At 41.8% G+C, this 19,196-nt stretch overlaps 1 protein-coding gene and 1 long non-coding RNA gene across 4 annotated transcripts in view; one reads left to right on the top strand and one right to left on the bottom strand.

Annotated features, from left to right (window-relative positions):
* ASAP2 (ArfGAP with SH3 domain, ankyrin repeat and PH domain 2) overlaps nt 1–825 on the bottom strand; it is an 88,180-nt gene extending 87,355 nt beyond the window's left edge. For all 3 annotated transcript variants that reach the window (XM_031611272.2, XM_031611270.2, XM_031611271.2), the window contains exon 1: nt 474–825. In XM_031611272.2, the coding sequence (XP_031467132.1) occupies nt 474–599 (126 nt within the window). In that variant the 5' untranslated portion in view covers nt 600–825. The remainder of the gene's footprint in view (nt 1–473) is intronic.
* Nucleotides 823–9,620, top strand: LOC149919202 (uncharacterized). The gene is made up of 3 exons (XR_016464520.1): nt 823–1,316; nt 4,588–4,751; nt 5,799–9,620. It is a non-coding gene; the product is annotated as an uncharacterized LOC149919202 (long non-coding RNA).
* The last annotated feature ends 9,576 nt before the right edge of the window (nt 9,621–19,196 follow it).

Raw genomic sequence — 19,196 nt, 5'->3', positions numbered from 1 at the left:
GAGGACGATCGACCCCCACCTGTGCCGGAGGCAGGCAGGCAGGCACACACACACACACACACACGAGCACGGGGGAAGGCGGGAGAAGACCCGAGCGCCCCGCACGGCGGCGGCGGGGCCGAGCGCCTCAGGTGTGCCGCCAAGGACGGCGCGGAGGCTGCCGAGCTCCGGCCGCCCCCAGGTAAGAGGAGGGCGGCACCGAGCGGTTCTCCCGGAGGAGAGACGAGGGCTCGGCTTCCCTCGTCCCCGGTCCGCCTCTGCCGGGCCGGGCCGAGGCGCCCTGGGGGCCGGGGGCAGCCGCTCCGCAGCCCTTCCCCCCCCTCTTCTCCCCGCTCTCCCCGCTTCCTCCCGCCGGCGGCCGGGGGCGCCGCTCGGGGCCGGGCGGGGAGGGAGCGGCGGGAGCCGGCAGCGCCGGTAGCGCCTCGTTCGCCGCCGCCAGGCCGAGGGGCTGCGCTGCCCGCGCCCCGCCTCACCTCCTCGATGGCCGCCACCGTGTTCCTGCACTGGGCCATCCGGGTGGTGAAGTTGGAGGCAGTAGGTGACTTGTAATCCTCATTGGTCTCGGACACGAATTCCGACACGGAGATCTGGTCCGGCATGGCGGGGCGGGGATGAGCGGGGCGAGGGGAGGAGAGAGGGGAGGGGGGGAGAGCGGGCGGCTCCGGGGGGAGGGGAGGGCCAAGGGGGGCTCCCCCCTCACATCGCCCGGCAGCCGACGGCGGCAGCTCCCGCCCCGCGGGCTGCGGCGCGGCGTTGTTCCTCCGCCGCCGCACAAGGAAATTCCCCGCACCCACACTCCTACTCCTCCTTCTCCTTCTCCTTCTCCTCCTCCTCCTCCTCCTCCTCCTCCCCGCGCGGTCACGCAGCACCGGCGCCGGGCACACGCCCAGCGGCGGGAGCGGCCTCGCAGCCCGCCTCTCGCACAAACGCACACACACACAGACAGGGCGGAGGCGGGGCGCGGCCGCGCAGCCCCCCCCCCTTCCCGCCCCGCCGGGACCTGCCGCCCTCAGAAGATGGCGGTTCCCTCTGGACCCCCCCCGGCTGCGTGAGGGGAGGGGCGGGCGCTCCCAGGGCCGCGTCCCGCCTTGTGTTCTAACAACAACAGCCGGCACGGAGCCGAGGGCGGGAGGGGGAGAGGTGCGGGGTCCGTCCGGTGCGGAAAGCGGCCCCTCGGGGCTGCGGGCAGGTAGCGGGGCGATGCCCCTCGCACGTGGCGGCGGCGGCAGCAGAACGGAATTTCTTCAGCCAGGTTTGCGGTACGGCTTCGGAGGAGCCAAAGGAAAGTCGGAGAAACGCTGTCACGGTCCCAAGAGGTCCGCGCAAAAATACCGCGTAACATTTATATCTCATTTCTTAGAAAGCTTTTTCTGTGCTGGAAGAGGAAGCGTCGCTGTCAGAGCGAAGGCTTTGTGCTTTTTGTATGAAGCCACTAGGATGAATTGAGGCTGAGAAGGCAGGAATTAGCCCCAGCTATGGGATTTGTCACTGAGGTGGAAGAAGAGCGGTTGGTGAGTTGTCACTGGGTGCTATGAGGTGCCCCAGTGCCCACCGTGTGGGTGCACGGATGTGATCTACAGTGGTGGATCCTCCTGGCCTCACAGCACTTACGACTCCCAGCCTGGTAGCACAGAAAGCTTTGTGGATCAGTATTTTGGCCTAGAAACCCTCCAGCGGCCTCTTGGTCCCCTCTGGTGATGAAGTTAATCACTTTCTGTGAGTGATTCTTTATTACCGTGATTTAAAACTCTCCCGGGAGTTCAGAGGAGCAGGCAGGTACTCTTGTGCTGTGTTTGTAAAGCATCCAGGTAAACAACAGCAGGCCTAAGCGGATGTTGGTACCCTTGGCCATCCTTGCTGGCACTGTGTTAAGTTCTCCTTTAACATAGATGATGAAGTTTGTCAACCGTATTTCTTTTACTGATGGTAGCAAAGTAGATGAATGAACAGTGGCTATCCACGTGTGCTCTCCTTTTGCAACTCTTAGTAGTTTTTTTCATTCTGGTAATTCCCTATTTTCTCTCATAAAAATTGCCACCGTTATTTCGCTTTTGTCTCCCTACAGTGTTGTACAATAAACCCTTCCCTCTCCTTAAAATTTGTGCTTGTTTCAGTTATTGAGGCAGAGGCATATAGAGTATTTCAGTGTAAACATGTTAAACTTGTCTGTGTCACCAGTACTTATGACCAGGCTTAGTATAAATACTCATTCTTGCTAAAAATATATGTGATGTTACATCTTCATTTCTGTATCAGCTGATGGTGATATCATTGGAGCATTACCTAACCTCAAACTATCATCTAAACTTAGTAAACACTGATGTTCTTAAACTGTCATGTTTTCCTCTGTGGAATGTTTACTTGTAAAATTTGAAGGGATTAAAAACTTGGAGTCTGAGAGGTAAATACTGGGTGTTACAATGTTGAATAGCTGTGTCTGATGTAGTCCAAATCTACAGCCTCTAGCAGTTGCATCTTCTGTCTGATAATATGTGCATTTAAACAGTATCCTTATACTATGAGGCCTTAAGTTCTATAGACCATGTTTATGCAGCAGGTTAGGTTAGATGATTGCAGTGTCATCCTCTGATCTTTAACTTAATAGATTCAAAAATCTGCTATCCTGATGAAGCTCCTAGGTACTTTGGTCTGTCTTTTTGCTTAATAGGCTGCTTTTCTCACAACTCTCCTTCATCCTGGAGCCACAGACGTGTGCTTAGTTCATTCTGGAAGGTTTTCCAGAAGACCTCAAATGATAATTCCAAGCTCAAAAGTTGGGGAGCCTACTCCTTCCATTAGCATTCTAGGACAGTAGTTGGTCACAATTGCTCTATGTTCCAGCTATTGCTTGGTTTTGTTAGTGTGTTATTTGGTATTCAGACATTTCTCCCTATAAGCATTCACACATGAGATGCATTCATGTAATGAGATAATTTCTAAGTATTATTTCTTGATAAAGCAAACATAAACTCTTCTTATTTTAAGAGGGCCAAGCTAACTTGAATTGCTTTGTGTTGGCCACAAACCAAAGTTGTGTACACAGATGGTGACAGAGGTTCAGCTGACACGCGGTAGCTTGTAATTCTGCAGTAACATTTTATTAGTGTGTGTGAGTCCAGTATCTCTCACTGAAAGGATGTTTTCTCAGCCCTTCAATCATTTTTATGGCTCTAACACCTCAGTAAATTGTCTTGGCTTCCTGTTCCTTCTCTGACATGTTCAAGAGTCTCATTAGGCGTTCTGGTTCCAGTGTCAGACTGGTTCAGCATAATCCACTCTAACCTCTACATATTTATGAGCGACACTGAATTTCAGTATCCAGTCCCATTCTTTGAATCCGTAACGAAGCTGTTCAGTGGAATGTCTCAATAGTCAGAGAACTGTGAGCAAGGCTGGACTTGGTACTACTCTTTTGTCTCCTGGTTCTGCCTGCCTCCCTGTGTATCTTCTTGGCTTTGGACATTTCTTTCTTAACCTGCAATGAATACTAGATAAAACATCATTGTCTTTGACCCGATCACACAGTTAGAGGGTGCAACTCCTTTTCTAAGCTTCTACTAAAGAGAGAGAAAGAACAAAAACATTTTTCAAAGATTCAAACTCTGCGTGTTGCTCTGCTGAAAAGCGTTTGATCTTGTGGATATGCACAGAGCACATCTCTAGAGAGTGCTGGGAAAGACCGGGGTTTAGGTCTCTTTCCCTTACAGAAGAAATGAAAATCAGAAAATTCTGTTTGCACAAATATTTCTTCCTACGCCTCAAACCAGCATTAATGTTTCCATCGACAAGTATTGATAAAAACTGAGTTAGACCTTCAAAATCACAAGACAGATTTTAGAAGAACTGGTTTCTTTCTCTTTTTGTTTCTTCTGTCTTTGGAAATCATGTCTGTATGCCAAAATAGTGATTTTTATCACTGTCGATAAGTAAGAACCTAAACCACAGACCTGGTGCTATACAAACACAAAAGAGTCAGGCATTCTTCAGAGATGTGAGAATCCAGAATTAGCAAGTAGAAAGCTAAATGAGTGAATATGAGGAAATACTGGACCTCTCTTAGTCTGTGTGACAGGCAGTGTGTGATCTTGGCACACGACTAAGGCATTTAAGTACGATCTTCAAGAGGGATTATAAGATAGTTTGGGATATCGGGGGTGGAATCATTACAGAAATGAGGTTCAGTCTGGGAGCAGGCACACAAGACTTGTGTCCTTAAGGTTTTATCAGTTCAGAGTTGGATGTTAGCATGATGGATCAAACGGAGGCAGAAGTTAATGTCTGTTCAATAGAAGGACGTGCTGAAGGAGTTGTAAGAATAGCAAGGAGAGAACACGATGAGCTGGTTAGCATAGCTGATGATCCCTCAAGCAGCTGCCTGGAATAGGACTCAAAATGTGTAAGGGATTTCTTTTTCCACACCAGTCATGTGCCATTATTGCCCTTTACCTACTAGCTCAATAACAGGTTCTTTCATGGTATTTGCTCTCTCTATCTTCCTTTGATACCACTGTTTTCTCACAGAATTTTCTTCTTTGATAACTTAAAAAAAAGTTTTAGGAAATGTTTTTTTCTTGACCTTCATTGTAGGTGCTCAGCATTTCCAAGGATTCTGATGATTATGTGATTTGTGCAACAAAGAAGTGATTCATAGAAAATCTCATCAGCCTTGTTCATCTTCAAAGTTGAAAAATAAGCATGCAAATAAATGTAGTCCATTGGCTGCTAATTACTGGATGAAAATTTTCAGGCAGGTAGGTGCTAAACTCAGAAAATGATGGGTGCATGTAAGTCAGAGCAGGATAGGTCAAGCACTGTGCGATAAGCCCTGTTACTGGATCCTGTGGCTTTATCCAAAGGTTTACAATATTTATTATTCTTGAAGTATCAGATCCTGGTGTTCAGTTCTCAGATAATCGCTTTCGAGATAGACTCCACTCTCCAAAATTACTTCCTGTAATTTCAGAGAAAGGCTTCAAGTTGTGATTTCTGAAGGTGTAACACCCTGTAAGAGCCACATTTTTGTTATTTTTAAATTACACCCACGATTTTGAAGGTCTAGCTCATTTTGTAATGATACTAATTACAATGCCTAGCAGCTTTAGAATAGCAGCCTGTCTGCTGTTTAGGAACGAACTCATGGCATTACTCTGTTGAAAATAGTTTAATCTGTTGTATTTGCTCTCAAGTGTCTATTTCTAGAGACTGATTTCCACAGATGGGTTATACCTATGTCTAAAAATTCTTCAAATCAAATTAGTTCAGAAAAGATCCTTTTTTTCTGGTGTTTTTGAGTTTGGAAGTGCCTACTTGGCAGCCTGTGTTACAAGCACTCTTTAATATGCAGTCGCATTCTGTTGCAATTTCTCTCTCAGGCTTTTTGGAGAATTTACAAACGTCTATTTTCTACAGCATTCTTTGTAATAACAGCACTTGCACCTTGAAGAGTAGACAGGGGCAAAGAAGAAAAAAAAGGAGAACAGGACTGGTATTTGTGCCATTTCTCTCAAAATTTCCTGAAAATACTCTTAAGGAGGGTGTAAGACTTAAATGGTGAAACTGAACAAGTCTGAGTCTGTAAACTCTTGACTGTAACAGAATTTTTTCTTATTGGACCTTGGCAGAGCTGCACCTTTTTTTCCCCTAATGTTTAAATTTAGTAAAATATCTTATTGTCACACTATTTGTAAGGTGTGGATGACTGTGTATTTTCCTATGTGTTACATACAAACATTTCAGGTTTTGGAATCCAGTGTTCACTTCAGTGGATCAGACTGAATCTTTCTATGCTGCTGTTTCAGACTGCCCTCCAGAGCTGCTCTCCTCATGAAGCCTCAGGCTGGACTGGGTTGTGTGGATCAAACTGCAGGCCCTTGAGCCATCTCTAAGAATGCACATTAGATGGGAAGCCCTCAGGGCTACCAACAGCTAAAGACTTACCTTGCTGCAGTCCCAATAAGGCTGTTCTAGCACTCCCGCTGTACAGATTGTGTTTTCATTGCATGAGCTGCCTCTTCACTCTTTGTTGTTATCCATAACCACCACAACTTCTGGGTCTCAGTTCTCATAAAGCAGCCTGCTGACACGAGCACAGAACAATATGAGAAGGGGAAGACTCAGTCTTTTCTGAGAAATTACAGAACTACCATTCAGTCTCAGAATCAGCAGAGTACCCTGATTCAGGTGGCAGGAATGACATGGAAGTCATCTGAATCGTGTTTAGGAATGAAGAGACAAAGTAAAGAGAGAAGATATGTTTTTGGATTCAGGAATTTCTAGAAAAAAAGAGAGGAAAAAAAAAGCTGTATTATTTTCAGTCACAAAGGACTTTTATTTCTCTCTTAGATTTGCTGTCTAAGAGAGACTCCTCAAAGTCAGTTCAGAAAACAACAGTGCTTCATTACCCCACTGGAATTTATAAGCTAGACAGAGAACCTGAAGGTTGTCTCTTTGAAGAGAGACAATTCAAAATACTATGAAACCCTAGGAAATTAAACTTAGTCCTGTCTGGTCAGGACCTGAGCAGGATGGAGGAAGGACTGTTCAAAAAGGGAACTAAAACTGCTGTTATCTGCTTTTAACATGTAATATTATAGATTTACATTTTAAATAAATTTATTATGTATAAATACAGAGTTTCCTCACTGCAGTAAGGCTAGGCTTGAAACAAAACAGAATTTAACAGAAAAACATACCCTGATTGGTCTCCTGTAGTCAGTCTTCCAATCAAGACTGAAGCATGCGATCATGTACTTGGTGAATATCTGTTAAATAAGATATGATGATCTTTAAAGTAGAGAATATATTAATAAAAAAAAGGAGGTCTTCTGGCCTGAAGTCTTCTAGCCTCGTAGGGGAAAGTCCTCAACTTACTTTTCAAACTTCTATAAGATCACCAGCCTCGAATGGGAGTGATCTGGCAGTGATATAGTGGCTGCCATGGATGCCTTTCATGAACCGTCTTTTGCTTCCTTGGTTGCTTGCCCAAGGCTGATAATCAGGAATCCATGAGAAATGATAGGAAATGTTGGTTTACTGTGCAGGCCAACTACCTGGCAGTGAGGGACATGGCCAGCAGCAGGCAGTGCAGAAAGGAATTCTCTTCAGAAATTGTGATCCCATACTTGTGATCTGTGTGAGCAAGATCCTGCCCTGCATATGTTTCTGACTCTTGTACTCTACTAATTTGCCACTTCAGACCTAGAAGGTGCCTAAATCCTCGTATGGGAAGTGCTTGCACAGTTCTGAGTACCAGTAGTGAAAAGAGCCAACAAAAAATGTACAGCTTGGGCCAGGAGGCTCTCAGGCAGGAAGGATGCTGCAGAGAAGGTCATTCCTCCATGTTATACTGAGAAGGCATTTTGTATGGCATCATGAAATCTTTGCATGGATAACAAGAGATGAAAAGAGGATGTAGAAAAAAGCTCTAAATTTTCCTTGGGGTTCACTAGAACATAGCTTGAGTATGAGGGAGAACATCTGAAACGATTTTCACAGGTGTTAAAAAAAATCATATGGGACAGCTGTAGGTGAAACCTTTTTTAGATACGAGTCCAGTGCAGTAGAAGCACTCTCAGAGGAGAGCTCTTGTTTTATAGTTAGTGAGGAAATACTGTGTTATGTAAGTTATCTTAGGCAAAATAACACAAATGTCTGCAGGGTATGCACGCTCAAATTGATTGCTGACCTTTGTCCATTGAGGAAAGTCTCAGTTCTCTTTCTCACTTCTGAATCTCCTCACCACAAACTTGTTTGGGCTGTCTTTTGAGGTTACTCATACTGTTAATAAATTTCCATCTGTATTTGTTTTTTCTTAACATTACTTCTAGCTCTCGACATACAGAAATGTAGAGTAAGTTAGTATGAGGAGTCTTTGTGGCTTGCATACTTCAGCCTGAGAGTTACTGCTAGAGAAAGGAGAACTGACAGTACGTACTAGGAGTGGACAAAAAGCTGTCCTTACTAGTACTGTTTGCACTGCGGCCATTAGTTTGCTCTCTTTGTTTCTAAGGCATTCCAGCAAGGAGGTGCTTTACCAGACATTGCAGTTGCAGAATGGAGATGACACTGTCTTATATACCACAAAATTGTCCAGCTGGAGACATCTACCTGAGGCAATTACTAACTCTGCCTCCTCTTCGTTGGCTGATTTTCAAAGGGCTGTAAGGTAGACTAAGCTACAGGATCCCATATGATGTTCCTGCTCAGCTGCTTGTCTCTTTGGATGTGGATGTGGGTGATCTGAGAGGCCTCCTGGAATTGGGGTGGATGTGAGCTGTCAGAGTTTGAGGGTTGAAAAACTGTAGCACTGTCTAGTGTAATGGTAAGGAAGAGGCCTTTCAGAAAGGTCAGGAGGTGAAAGAAAAGAAGTGGTGAGGACAGAAGGAGAGAAGCTGAAGGAGTAGGAAGCATATCCTTTCTTATTCCTCCTACACAACACGTCATGCTAATACAGGGCAGCCTGACGAAGCTGTCCACTGAGTTCAGTGGTGCTTGGAAGGACAAAGGAAAACCTGAACCTCATCTGTCCAGCATATTGCTGTGCTAGAAGGTGGCAGGCAGGAGAAGACTCAGAAATCAGATCAGCTGTACAATATGCAGACCATTGTCCTTGCAACACAGAAAATGTTAAATCTAAATCAACAAATTACTTTTACTTGTGTGTTCTTGAGTTTTTTTCATGCTGGCCACAGGCAGAAGTAGTAATCATTCAAGTCTGTGATTGTTGCCTGTCTCAGTTGCTGCTGGCTGTGAAAAGGGAATTGAGACAGCACATCACAACAGACATTTATCTATAAGGCATACCGTATAGAAAGCAGATTTTGAGTGTCTAGAAACCCTGAGCTAAGATAAATCTGTGTGTGAAAGTATGGCATTTGATTGAGAGAGATGTCCTACTTGGTTTAATGAATGTTGATCAATTTTATTTTGTTGCTCTTTCTCATTTTACAGGGTAGTGGACCTGTTCCATCTTCCATTTCAGACTGTACTTTGTGTATCAGGATTTTATTTACAAAACTCCAATTCAGTTTTGGATCTGATTTTATGAAGTTACCAAATATAAGCACTTTCAGAGTGGTGGGCAGTAGATTTTCAATTCAATGTCTGTCATATAGTTCCATTAATAGCCAGACAACATCTAGGGAGTTTGGAAATTTTTCCTTATGTCAGGGAGTTTTTCTAGAGACAGTTGTCAACAGTTCAGTCCTACCGCTTAGGTGAACTATCTGCCTTCCAGAACTGAGACACTGTTCTTCTCTTTCAGAAGCAGATGGAGAAATCATTGTGGCCCAACATTATTTAGCAGGCAAGACAGCAAACATCCGCACCAAAGAACAGAGCATGGCACAACTCCTTTGAGGGGGATAGCGTGTCACATCTGTATTGCTGAGCTAAATGGTATGAAAGTGGGGCACAGCTCCTGCTAATGACCACAAAAATGTTGTAGTCACTGGCCTTTAAGAACAGCCATGTCTTCTGCAGCAGTTTTATGAGTTTAACCTCTCTTTCTTGGTATTCAGTAAAAGCTTCTGAAAATGAAACATTCTGATTCCAATTTACAAAATTCATTTAAAAAATTGAACTAAGAAGAACTCTTTAAATTTCCTTGGAGAAAAAAAAAAAAAAAAGAGTATTTTGTTCAATATAATCATTGTTCTTATGTAGTTCAGCTGAACTGCTGATGTACTTAACCATCTGTTCATGTCCAGTACTCAGAAATGGGTGAGACCAGTATATGGAGATTTTGGCACTGTGTTTAGGAGCCTGCTTTTGTATGTGAATCTCTCCCAAACTGACAGGCTCATCCTAACTCTGTTCACTAATGCTAACGCTGGCACCTCATTTTGCTGAACCTAGCTGCCTCAGTCACTGTGACCCTGCATGCTGTCAGCTTGAATTTAGCATTTTATGGGTTTCAAGCGTGCCATTGTATTTCCTATGCTCTTAGATATGATATTCCTATGCTCCTCGGTCCAGAGGAGGGCAACTAGAATGATCGGGGGCTGGAGCACCTCTCCTATGAGGAAAGGTTGAGGGAACTGGGCTTGTTTTGCTTGGAGAAGATAAGGCTCTGGGGAGACCTCATTGTGGCCATCTAGTACTTGAAGGGAGCATATAAACAGTAGGGGGAATGGCTGTTTACAAGGGTAGATTGTGATAAGGAATGGTCCTAAACTGAGACAGGGGAGGTTTAGGTTAGATATTAGGAGGAAGTTTTTCAAACTGAGAGTGGTGACACATGGAACAGGTTGCCCATGGAGGTTGTGGATGCCCCATCCCTGGAGGCATCCAAGGCCAGGCTGGATGTGGCTCTGGGCAGCCTGGTCTGGTGGTTGGCAACCCTGCACATAGCAGGGGGGTTGAAACTCGATGATCATTGTGGTCCTTTTCAACCCAGGCCATTCTATGATTCTGTGATACATTCTATGATTCTGTGCTGTCATCTAAATTATTACGTAGTCTGTTCTCATTGCACTTGTCTTAGCAGTACAGCCTTGACTATGCTTACATCTTACCTATTTATGCACAACATATTAGTGAATCATTACCCTCCAACACTAGTGCTATCCAGTTTAAAATGCAGTCCTAAGTATGAAATTGCTGCATGGAATTGAATTTGGAAAATTCAGCGTTCGTCCAGATGCAGGACAATAGATGCAGAGACTGTACATGGATAATACTCTTCAGTGTTAGACTTGATAATAGAGTTTCTTAGAGTACAGTTTTAATGTTTCTGAGTATGTTATGAAATTATGTGGGAAACTGTAAACAGATGAAGAAGCAAAGCATAAGGATTTAAATCATCTTTGAGGTTATTTCAGGAATAACAGAGGCACTTGGCACTAGAGAAATGCGCATGTCAGAAATGAATATAGCTAGAACCTGAAGGCTTATAGACTTCAGAGAGAAAACAGAATGAATTAAAACTAAATCAATACAGAAAGATGTGTATTAAATTCCCAGTCTCCCTTATAACTTAAAGAGTTTAAGGAAACAAAATAATTTCATTAAATGGGCAGGGCTGGAATAACTGACTTTAACTCTTTGAAGATAGCATTTATAGTGGTAATAAAAAATCCACTGCAAGCAAAACATTTTAGCTTTGAACTTTATCAATTCAATCATTATTCTACCACTAAAAAGAAGGCAAGAAAAAAACCCAAATGTTTTTTTATGTTACATTTATCAAAGGTAGTGGACTAAAGCATAAGCACAAATAATAAAAAGATTTGTGTTTAATGGAAATAATAGGAAAAAAAGTCAAAGAAAAAAATAGGGGTTTGTCTGAATTATGTGCACTGTTAATGTTTGGAGAGTAACAGATGATCTGAATAAGGCTTATGAGTTCTTCAATATCTACAAAAAAACAGGAGTATTTCAACAGAGACCTTCTTCCATTGTTGTTAGCAGCAGCTGATCCCTACCAGGCTTTGTAGGATTAGTGGACAGGCAGTGACAGACTCTAGTAGAAATGTACAGACCTGTGGGTGCCCAAAGTTCAATCTTTTTTGCGTGTGTGTGTTTGAGCATAGCTGCACTAATTCTCTTAAGGTGTCTGCTAGTCCTTCTTTAGGTGTCATTGTACAATGACTGAAATGTAGTGAAAAGCATTGCTGAAGATGCATCTGTCGGTATCTAAAAGAAGGTATCATCAGTACCCAGAGGAAAAAGAGAAAACAATCTGTTGTTAAAGTCGAGATAGGAAGAAAAGGGGGCACAATCATGGTGTGCCTTAAAATGACAAAAGAAAAGATGCTGCCTCAAAATGTGGTTTAATGTGGTTTAGCATATTATCAATGATGAGAAATTGTTGTGTAGTAGCTGGTAAGTTTATCTCATTAAAACTAATTATTAAAGAAGTCCTTTGTTTATGTTAATATTAACACAGAATTGTAAAGGAATAAAAAAATAAGTAATAACAGCTGAATTGTGAGTAAGATTTCCAATGCAGTAATGCATGTGTGCAGTGCGGTTGCATCCTCTGAAATGCGTAAGGGGCCTAAGGCAGCCCCTCAGTTCTTCTGTGGTACCATCCTGAGTAATGGTACATGAGGAAAATCTGGCTGCCCTGAACAAACCAAATGGGATTTGCCCCATACTTCCCTGGGGCATAAATGGTGTGCCACGGAAAGTATCTTCACTATATTGAGAGCTGATGCAATCCTCTCCTTAATCGGACCAACAGGGAGGCTGGCTGCCCAGGAGGTTCAGGCTCTCTGAGCTCAGCTTATTAATTGACTGTTAGCTTTTCCTCTTCTAAATTTAAAAATACCTGAACAATGTTCTTATTAAATTTACAAATCCTAATCTAAAATCTTTCTTGCTTTGGTATTCACGTGACTAGTCACACTCATCTGAATTAGATTATCTTCATGAATTAAAGGAGCAGATTTTGATCATTATTTCAGTGTGATTCATTGAAGTTTAGGTTAAGAACATCTATAAATAATAAAGTTTCTGCAGTTTAAAATGAGGTGTGTGGTTTCTGAACACCTCTGAAGTGAGGCCACTGTGGTACGTGCTGTAAGCAATGTAAGTTGACGTTTATAACCTTACAATCTATTTTTCTCCTAGAAGAGAATAATGAATTATGCAGAAATTTGAAATGAATTCCAGTAAATGCTTCAGAGCAGCACACATGCCATTTTGAAAGCCATTCAGACTTTCTCTTTTTAGAAAAATCTTTTAAGATTTGGAAAACTTGTTGAGAAAATGCTACACTGTTTCATCTTTAACCAAAGAAAAGAATTATCACAGTAAATCGAAAGCAATTCATGAGAAACGAGCAAAAGATGTGATATAAAATTCCAAGGAAATGACATGATTTCCATTCACATACTTTCATTATCTTTATACTAACAGAGAACAAGTTGCTTTATTTCCAAAGTATCCTCTTACGATAACTCTCAAAAGAGAGAGTGCACATTTGTTGTCAAGGTAAAAATAATTGACTTTATGATACCAATCTTTTTGAAAAAAAAAAAAGGTTGTAGGAAGTCCTTTGATGCAGGATGTCAAATTATTTGGTCACAATGGTCCTTCAGGCTTGAGTAGTTCTGTATTTGCTTTTCCGCAGAATCAGAACAGGGTGGGTGCACTGCACTAATGAAAGTTCTTCACTTCCTACACTTAGTGGCAGCTTCTTTTTAAAAAATCAAGAGATCACACTTTTCCCAAGTAGGAAAGGAATAAACATAGCTGCAAACAGTTCTTTAATTTCTATAACTGTACTAAAAAAATGGAAAATAGAAAATGAAAATAAAAATACTTGGCCCATATGTATAGTCCAGTTATACACAACAATTAACGAAATCCAAGAAAATGCAGTTAATGTTCACATACATATATAATGAGATTTAAAGTGCCTGTATGTTAAATATGTATCATACTGATGGGTTCTTTATAAATGCGTAAGAGACAGATTTATTATTCATATCACTCCAGGACTGCACTGGATTCTGTTCAGTAAAAGGCAGGACAATGTGTTTCCTTCCTCAAAGAATATAAAACTCCACTTAAACAAACTGGTGGGATTCTGGACCTTTAAATTTGAAACGAGCTGTTTGATGGGGTTGGGATGGTATGCAAAATGTAACGTGGCTGTAATTTTTAGGGTTTGTGCCATATTATGTATGGTTGAAGCTGTTATATCTATTCCTATATGCATTCAATTAAATAACTCATCTTCAGTGATGTATTCTAGCATACTCCTGGGAACAAATCCAATGTCTTTAGCCATCTATTTTACATGAAAGCAATTATTGTAATATCTCTAATGTCTAAGTGGTATTGTCATGAGTGCCATTTTAGCATGGTCCAAAGTATTTATTTATATGAGTTTATCTATCTGCTCTTCAAATTTATTATGCTTTCAAGAATATCCACAGAGTCACATTAGCATTTTTGTATCCCCACAGCCAAATGTTCAAGCAGAATTGAATATGACATAAATAATCAGAGCTCTCGTCTTCTGTTTATATAAAATGACCTCTTGCTGGTGCTAAACCTTTCCCTTTTCTCATCCTAAGTTCCCTGCCTAAGTTCCTGACAGCCTGTGAATTATTTCTTCTAATTCTGTTTCTCCCTTGTGCTGTGTGATGCTAGCTCAGATCTGCTATAGACTACAAGATGCTGTCTTGAAATTTCTGGAAATGTGAATGTTACAGCAGCCTGCAGAAGAAAAGTTCTGTCTCACAGTACTGCAGATTACCATTATCTTACAGCAATAGCAAAATGTGCCCACGAGCACTGAGTGCTCAGTTGTGCCACTGTTCAACTCAGTGCAGTTCTCCTTTGTACAGTTCTGCTTTTCCAGAGGTGCAGTGGGATAACTCTCTGATCCGGAGAAGTGTTTAGGCCTTGTGCACTGATGTCATCCTTAATGTTACAAAACAACATGTCATTTTCATAAATCGTTATTAGCACAGCCTAACTTTCCTTTTCCACAGAAGGTGCTATTTTTGTGTAAAAGTCTAACCAACTGGGAGGTAGCTGAACATCCTTATCAATACTGCTGTCATTGTCATGGATTAGTACCAGTGGCTCACTTCTGCTAGTTGGCTTTGTATTTAACAGGTTCTGTGAACTCTTCAACTTTATTTGGTGATACTTTGGGCTCACTTTTTAAAAGGAAAGTAGACAAAATGGAATGGCATGGCAAAACACATACTTGTATGTGAAACATAGGAATGGGAGATATGCATGATTCAGTTGGCAGAGTTTGTTGGGATGTCCTGGTTCTTTTTTCGTTTGGGTGACATTACCGTATGTTTCATGAGGAACTTGGTAACAAAAGATTATGTGTTGGGGTCTGTCTTGTTAAGGAAGTACCAGGGTGATTTTAAGCTTTCCACATGAGAGGTATACATATAACGATGTGTTGTTTCCAAGAAAGAACAAAACCTAGTAGGACTGTGAGAAAGCAGTGGTGAGTCTGTATTGAAGAGTGGATGCTGGTGTGAGTTGCATATTAACAGCTGACAGTAGCTAGACTGAATACCTTCTGCACTTCTCTTGTCATCTGGCAGCATAGTCATTGCATACCACAGCTGCTGCAGTATCAAATCCCTCATGGCCCTTTTATTTGCATTCTGACATCTAAGAAAGAACAATTATCCCACTATTATCACTTTTTTTCTCCCTATCTTTCATATGAGCAGGACACCTAATTTGTTAAAGATCTTCAACTCTGGAGACCTTGTGTAGGATTCTTCTGCTGAGTTAGCTTTCTTTATACAGAAGGCTGCAAACTGGAATTCATTCTAGAGCTGGATCAGACTTAGTGACTCCATACCAATGGGAAATGCACTTCTGTTGGCTCCTTTTATCGTAAAAAGTATTATATTTTCATTCTGTATGCAGTGTGTATTATAAATAATAAATGTTTCATCTCTGATTTCGTGCAGGATTGTACAGCTGGATTACAGATTTATTTTCCTACTATCTGTGAGATAAATTCTTAACTCTGGTCTGCATTAAGAATGTAAGAAGAATTAAGCTTCCTTGGGCTGGCGGCAATGGTGATTTTCAATTGAAACAACAGTAAACACACATTGGAATAAGTATTATATATTGATATGTTTTAACAGATGCCAATTATTATTTATTTAGTGTTGCTGGAGGGGCTAAAATGGTATGAATAAACAGAAGGGAAGACAAAGGGAAGTAAAGTCTCCAAAGCTACATTAAACATGTTTGAAATCTCTGCAAAATTCAAGTGAAAGGTTTGCTTTATAATATTCTTATCCACTTGCCCAAAGTCCTGAACTATAATAAAAAATGGGGATTTATCATTCAGCACATTCAGCACATATCACATATCACATTCAGCAAGGCTGGATATGTTATAGTAGATAAAGCATTATAGAATTGCTCATTTAAATTAACTCTAAGAAGTTACTAAAGAGTTTATTGGAAAAAAAAAAAAAAAAAAGCAGCTGAAACAACACAAGCTCCACCCAAAAGAAATATATGGGCATGTAGCAGCACAGGAATTTGTTGGGTATTGTTCTGCTCTTGTTTTCTCATCTCCTATCATTAGCTTATACGGCCAAATGAGATCTTGCAGGTAGTGCAGTAAAGTAGTGCTGATTGACAGAATAATTACTGGAACCATTCTGGTGGGATCTTAAAGGGCGGAGGGTGCCTCCAGAGGAACTTTTCTCGAGACTACTTGTTTATACAATACACTGAAGGACAGAAGAACAGCATTAGTTCATTGCTGGATGGTAAACTGAATGTTTTAGAAAGGTTATGAAATCCACAGAATAGGGCCCAGCTAAGTAGGATTGTATTCTGTTTATAAAAACACAAATTACAAAATGTTTCTTTTCTAGGTAAATAAGAGTAATTATTTTTTATTCGAGTAAATTTAATTAAAACAAATTAAAAGTAATTAAAAGTGTAATTGAGTAATTCCTCTTTTGAAGGCAGAAGGGGAATGCCATTTGTAGCATGGCTTGCAGGGCTGTCTGGGCCTCTGATTTCTGAGCAGGCATCCTTTCAGTGTAATAACAAGGGGGCTATGATTATAGCAATATTCTTAACTAAATCCCCCTAATCCTCTTCCATATCTAATGAATCTCCTTAGAGGTTTGTCTGCTCTAGGATGCAAATGCAGTGTCGTGTACAACTTATAGAAACATCAAAAATAGGTAGGAGTGGTACAGCCCACCAGTTCTCCCAAGGTTGTACCTCCATCATTCCACACAGGCTAACCAGTTCTTTAGTAGTTCAAGTGAGGAAGACTGCATTGCTGCAAGCAGTTTGTTCCAGTGCTCTTCCGCTCTTCGTTAGAAAGTTCTGAAGGCTGTTACCAGGCTTTCCTTAGTCTTTCCCTCCAGAGAGTAAATAGTTCTTCTAATCTTTCCTTACTCTTCTAGACTTACACTTGTGCTGATTTCTCCATTATGGATTCTGCCAAGAGGATCAAGTTTTCTCAGCTTTTACTGGAGTTAGAGAAATGATGGAGAATTAGCACATGTGGCCAGGATATTGCCGTATCGTCAGCCACATTCTGCACATCTGCACCTTCCTCCACCCCGACTACCCTCAGCATTTGTGTCCTGAATAGAGCAGTCTGCATTTTTCTGGAAGATTTCCTCTGGTGCTGAAAAATACTTCCTTTGAGGAGCAGCAGATTGCAAGGGTCATTGCTAGATAGAATGGATGCAGCAGAACACGATGCAGTGTGGTTACATGTGAGATTTTAACCATCGCTCTTTTCCTGTACTCTGTCTTTCAGCTTTTTTGTTATACTTTAATCCTGTTCCACTTTAAACAGATTTGAGTTGTATCTACACTCTTCTTTTGCCAAACAGAACAGTGGCAATAATAATTTTGGCGTCTGTTAGGGCACTATTGGAAATAACCAGTGAAACAACAGCCTTTTGAATATATGCAAAGGCTGAAGGTGTGGGATGCAAAGCAAGGCAAGTGTCATTAAAAAAAGACTGGGAGCAAGACTTGCTGAAAACAGTTGTTTATTGCTTTCAATCCGGCATATGCGTAATTTCACAGCACAGCAAGCAGCACTCAGGGATTTTGCATAAAAGAGACAGTCAGAGCGTTCTGCACAATTTGCCCCTCCCATTTATCCCGGGTGAGCGAACAAGTTGTGGCAGGCACAGGTGGTGACCATTGCTCTGTTTGAGTTTCTCACTCTCCTTGTTGTGCCATCTGCTCCTCTTTGCTCCTGCAAACACCATGCAGGGGACAGCAGAGAAGCAGAATCCTGATACAGCTAGTCTGAAATCCGACTCCCTTCCTTAAGGGCTATTTCTCTGGCCTTCAGGTGGTCAACCATTTTTTATAGCCAATTTCCACATACATGGAGCTCAGCTCACAGCTGTGAGATGCCTCTCTTCTCATGGGACAAGATGGTGGTCGAGGGGAACTCCCTTTATCTTTTCTGCTAGGATGAATTCTTCACAGTCTTAGTAGTCAGCTGAGTCCTCTCTTTTTACAGCTCTCTAATGTCTGAAGGTATTCTGCATCTAGGCTGCTCTGGTCCTCTCTCCCTTCAACCTCAGTTGCATGTTCCTATCCATTTAATTGTGCACACTCCTACAGTTATGTGATGAGCTGGATCTGGGATCTGCTCTGCCTCAGAAATAATGAGTCTCTTCATGGAGCCAGCTGTCAACCCCCTGAACTGCCTCAGCATGTGGTTGCATTAGAACCAGTCCTAGCAAAAAAAGAAAATGATGGAAATGCCATGGGGAAGCGAGGCGTGGCAGGACTACAGCAGGACTAAACAGATTAGAAATCAATCAATTGCACTTTCCCTTTCTGCATATACTCACCTAGATAGATGTGATGTACCTGGAATGGTTCATACCTCTTCTCACAGCTCTCTGACCACTTCCAGGTAGATATCCAGCCTGCTCCTACTGTGGCTCAGGGAAGAGCTGAAAGTGCTGTGTTGCTCCTGCAGTTCTAGTTTGCAAATGGTCTTCTGTGGATATGGTAATGGTAGCTCACTGAGAAATATACAGACTTTGCTTTAGGCTTGTGGAAACTTGATCAAAATTTGCATCATTACCACTGAATTCTCTTTTCTGAACATTCTTCCAGAATGTCAAAATCATTTTGAATTCTAAACCTGTCTGCCAATATCCTTTCTGTGCCTCACGGTGTCATAATCTGCAGATTTCATAGAAGCATTCTCTAGTCCATTGTCCAGGTTGCAAAGGAAATTTAGGATGAAGCAGGACCTGGGCCAAGTTCCTGTGGCTCCAAGCCTAATAGAAAGCTGTTGCTTGATCAGTCCTTCAATTTTAACAGTTATCTGTTATTACTCTTAGCATACTGTTATCCAAATAGGTTTTGTCCTGCCTTCCATTACTTTCAACAAAATGTCTTATAAAAGACATGCCTTTCAACTGTTCCCTACCTTCACTGTGTTAATGGGTTCTTGATTTCATATACAAAGCTGATGGACACTTTCAGTGACAAATTCAGTGACCTTTGAAAGCAGCTTGTTTCTACACTCAAGGCCACTTGAACACATGGTATCTAATTCTTGTGCATACCAATGATGCAGAATTAATATGATGATTTCACAAAATACTGACAGCAACTAAATTACCTGCCACTAGGCCATGTTTTCTGTTATCTCTTGCAGAGCTTGGAGTTTAGCATCTTCCCCTACCTTTTCTTTTGAATCTGCAAATGAAAAAGATCTGCTGGCTTATTTC

This window comes from Phasianus colchicus, chromosome 2 (genome assembly GCF_987193195.1).
Source record: "Phasianus colchicus chromosome 2, bPhaCol1.hap1.1, whole genome shotgun sequence".
NCBI classification, from domain to species: domain Eukaryota; kingdom Metazoa; phylum Chordata; class Aves; order Galliformes; family Phasianidae; genus Phasianus; species Phasianus colchicus.
Note: the sequence above shows the minus strand (reverse complement) of the source record. Positions and strands in the feature narration are given on the sequence as shown.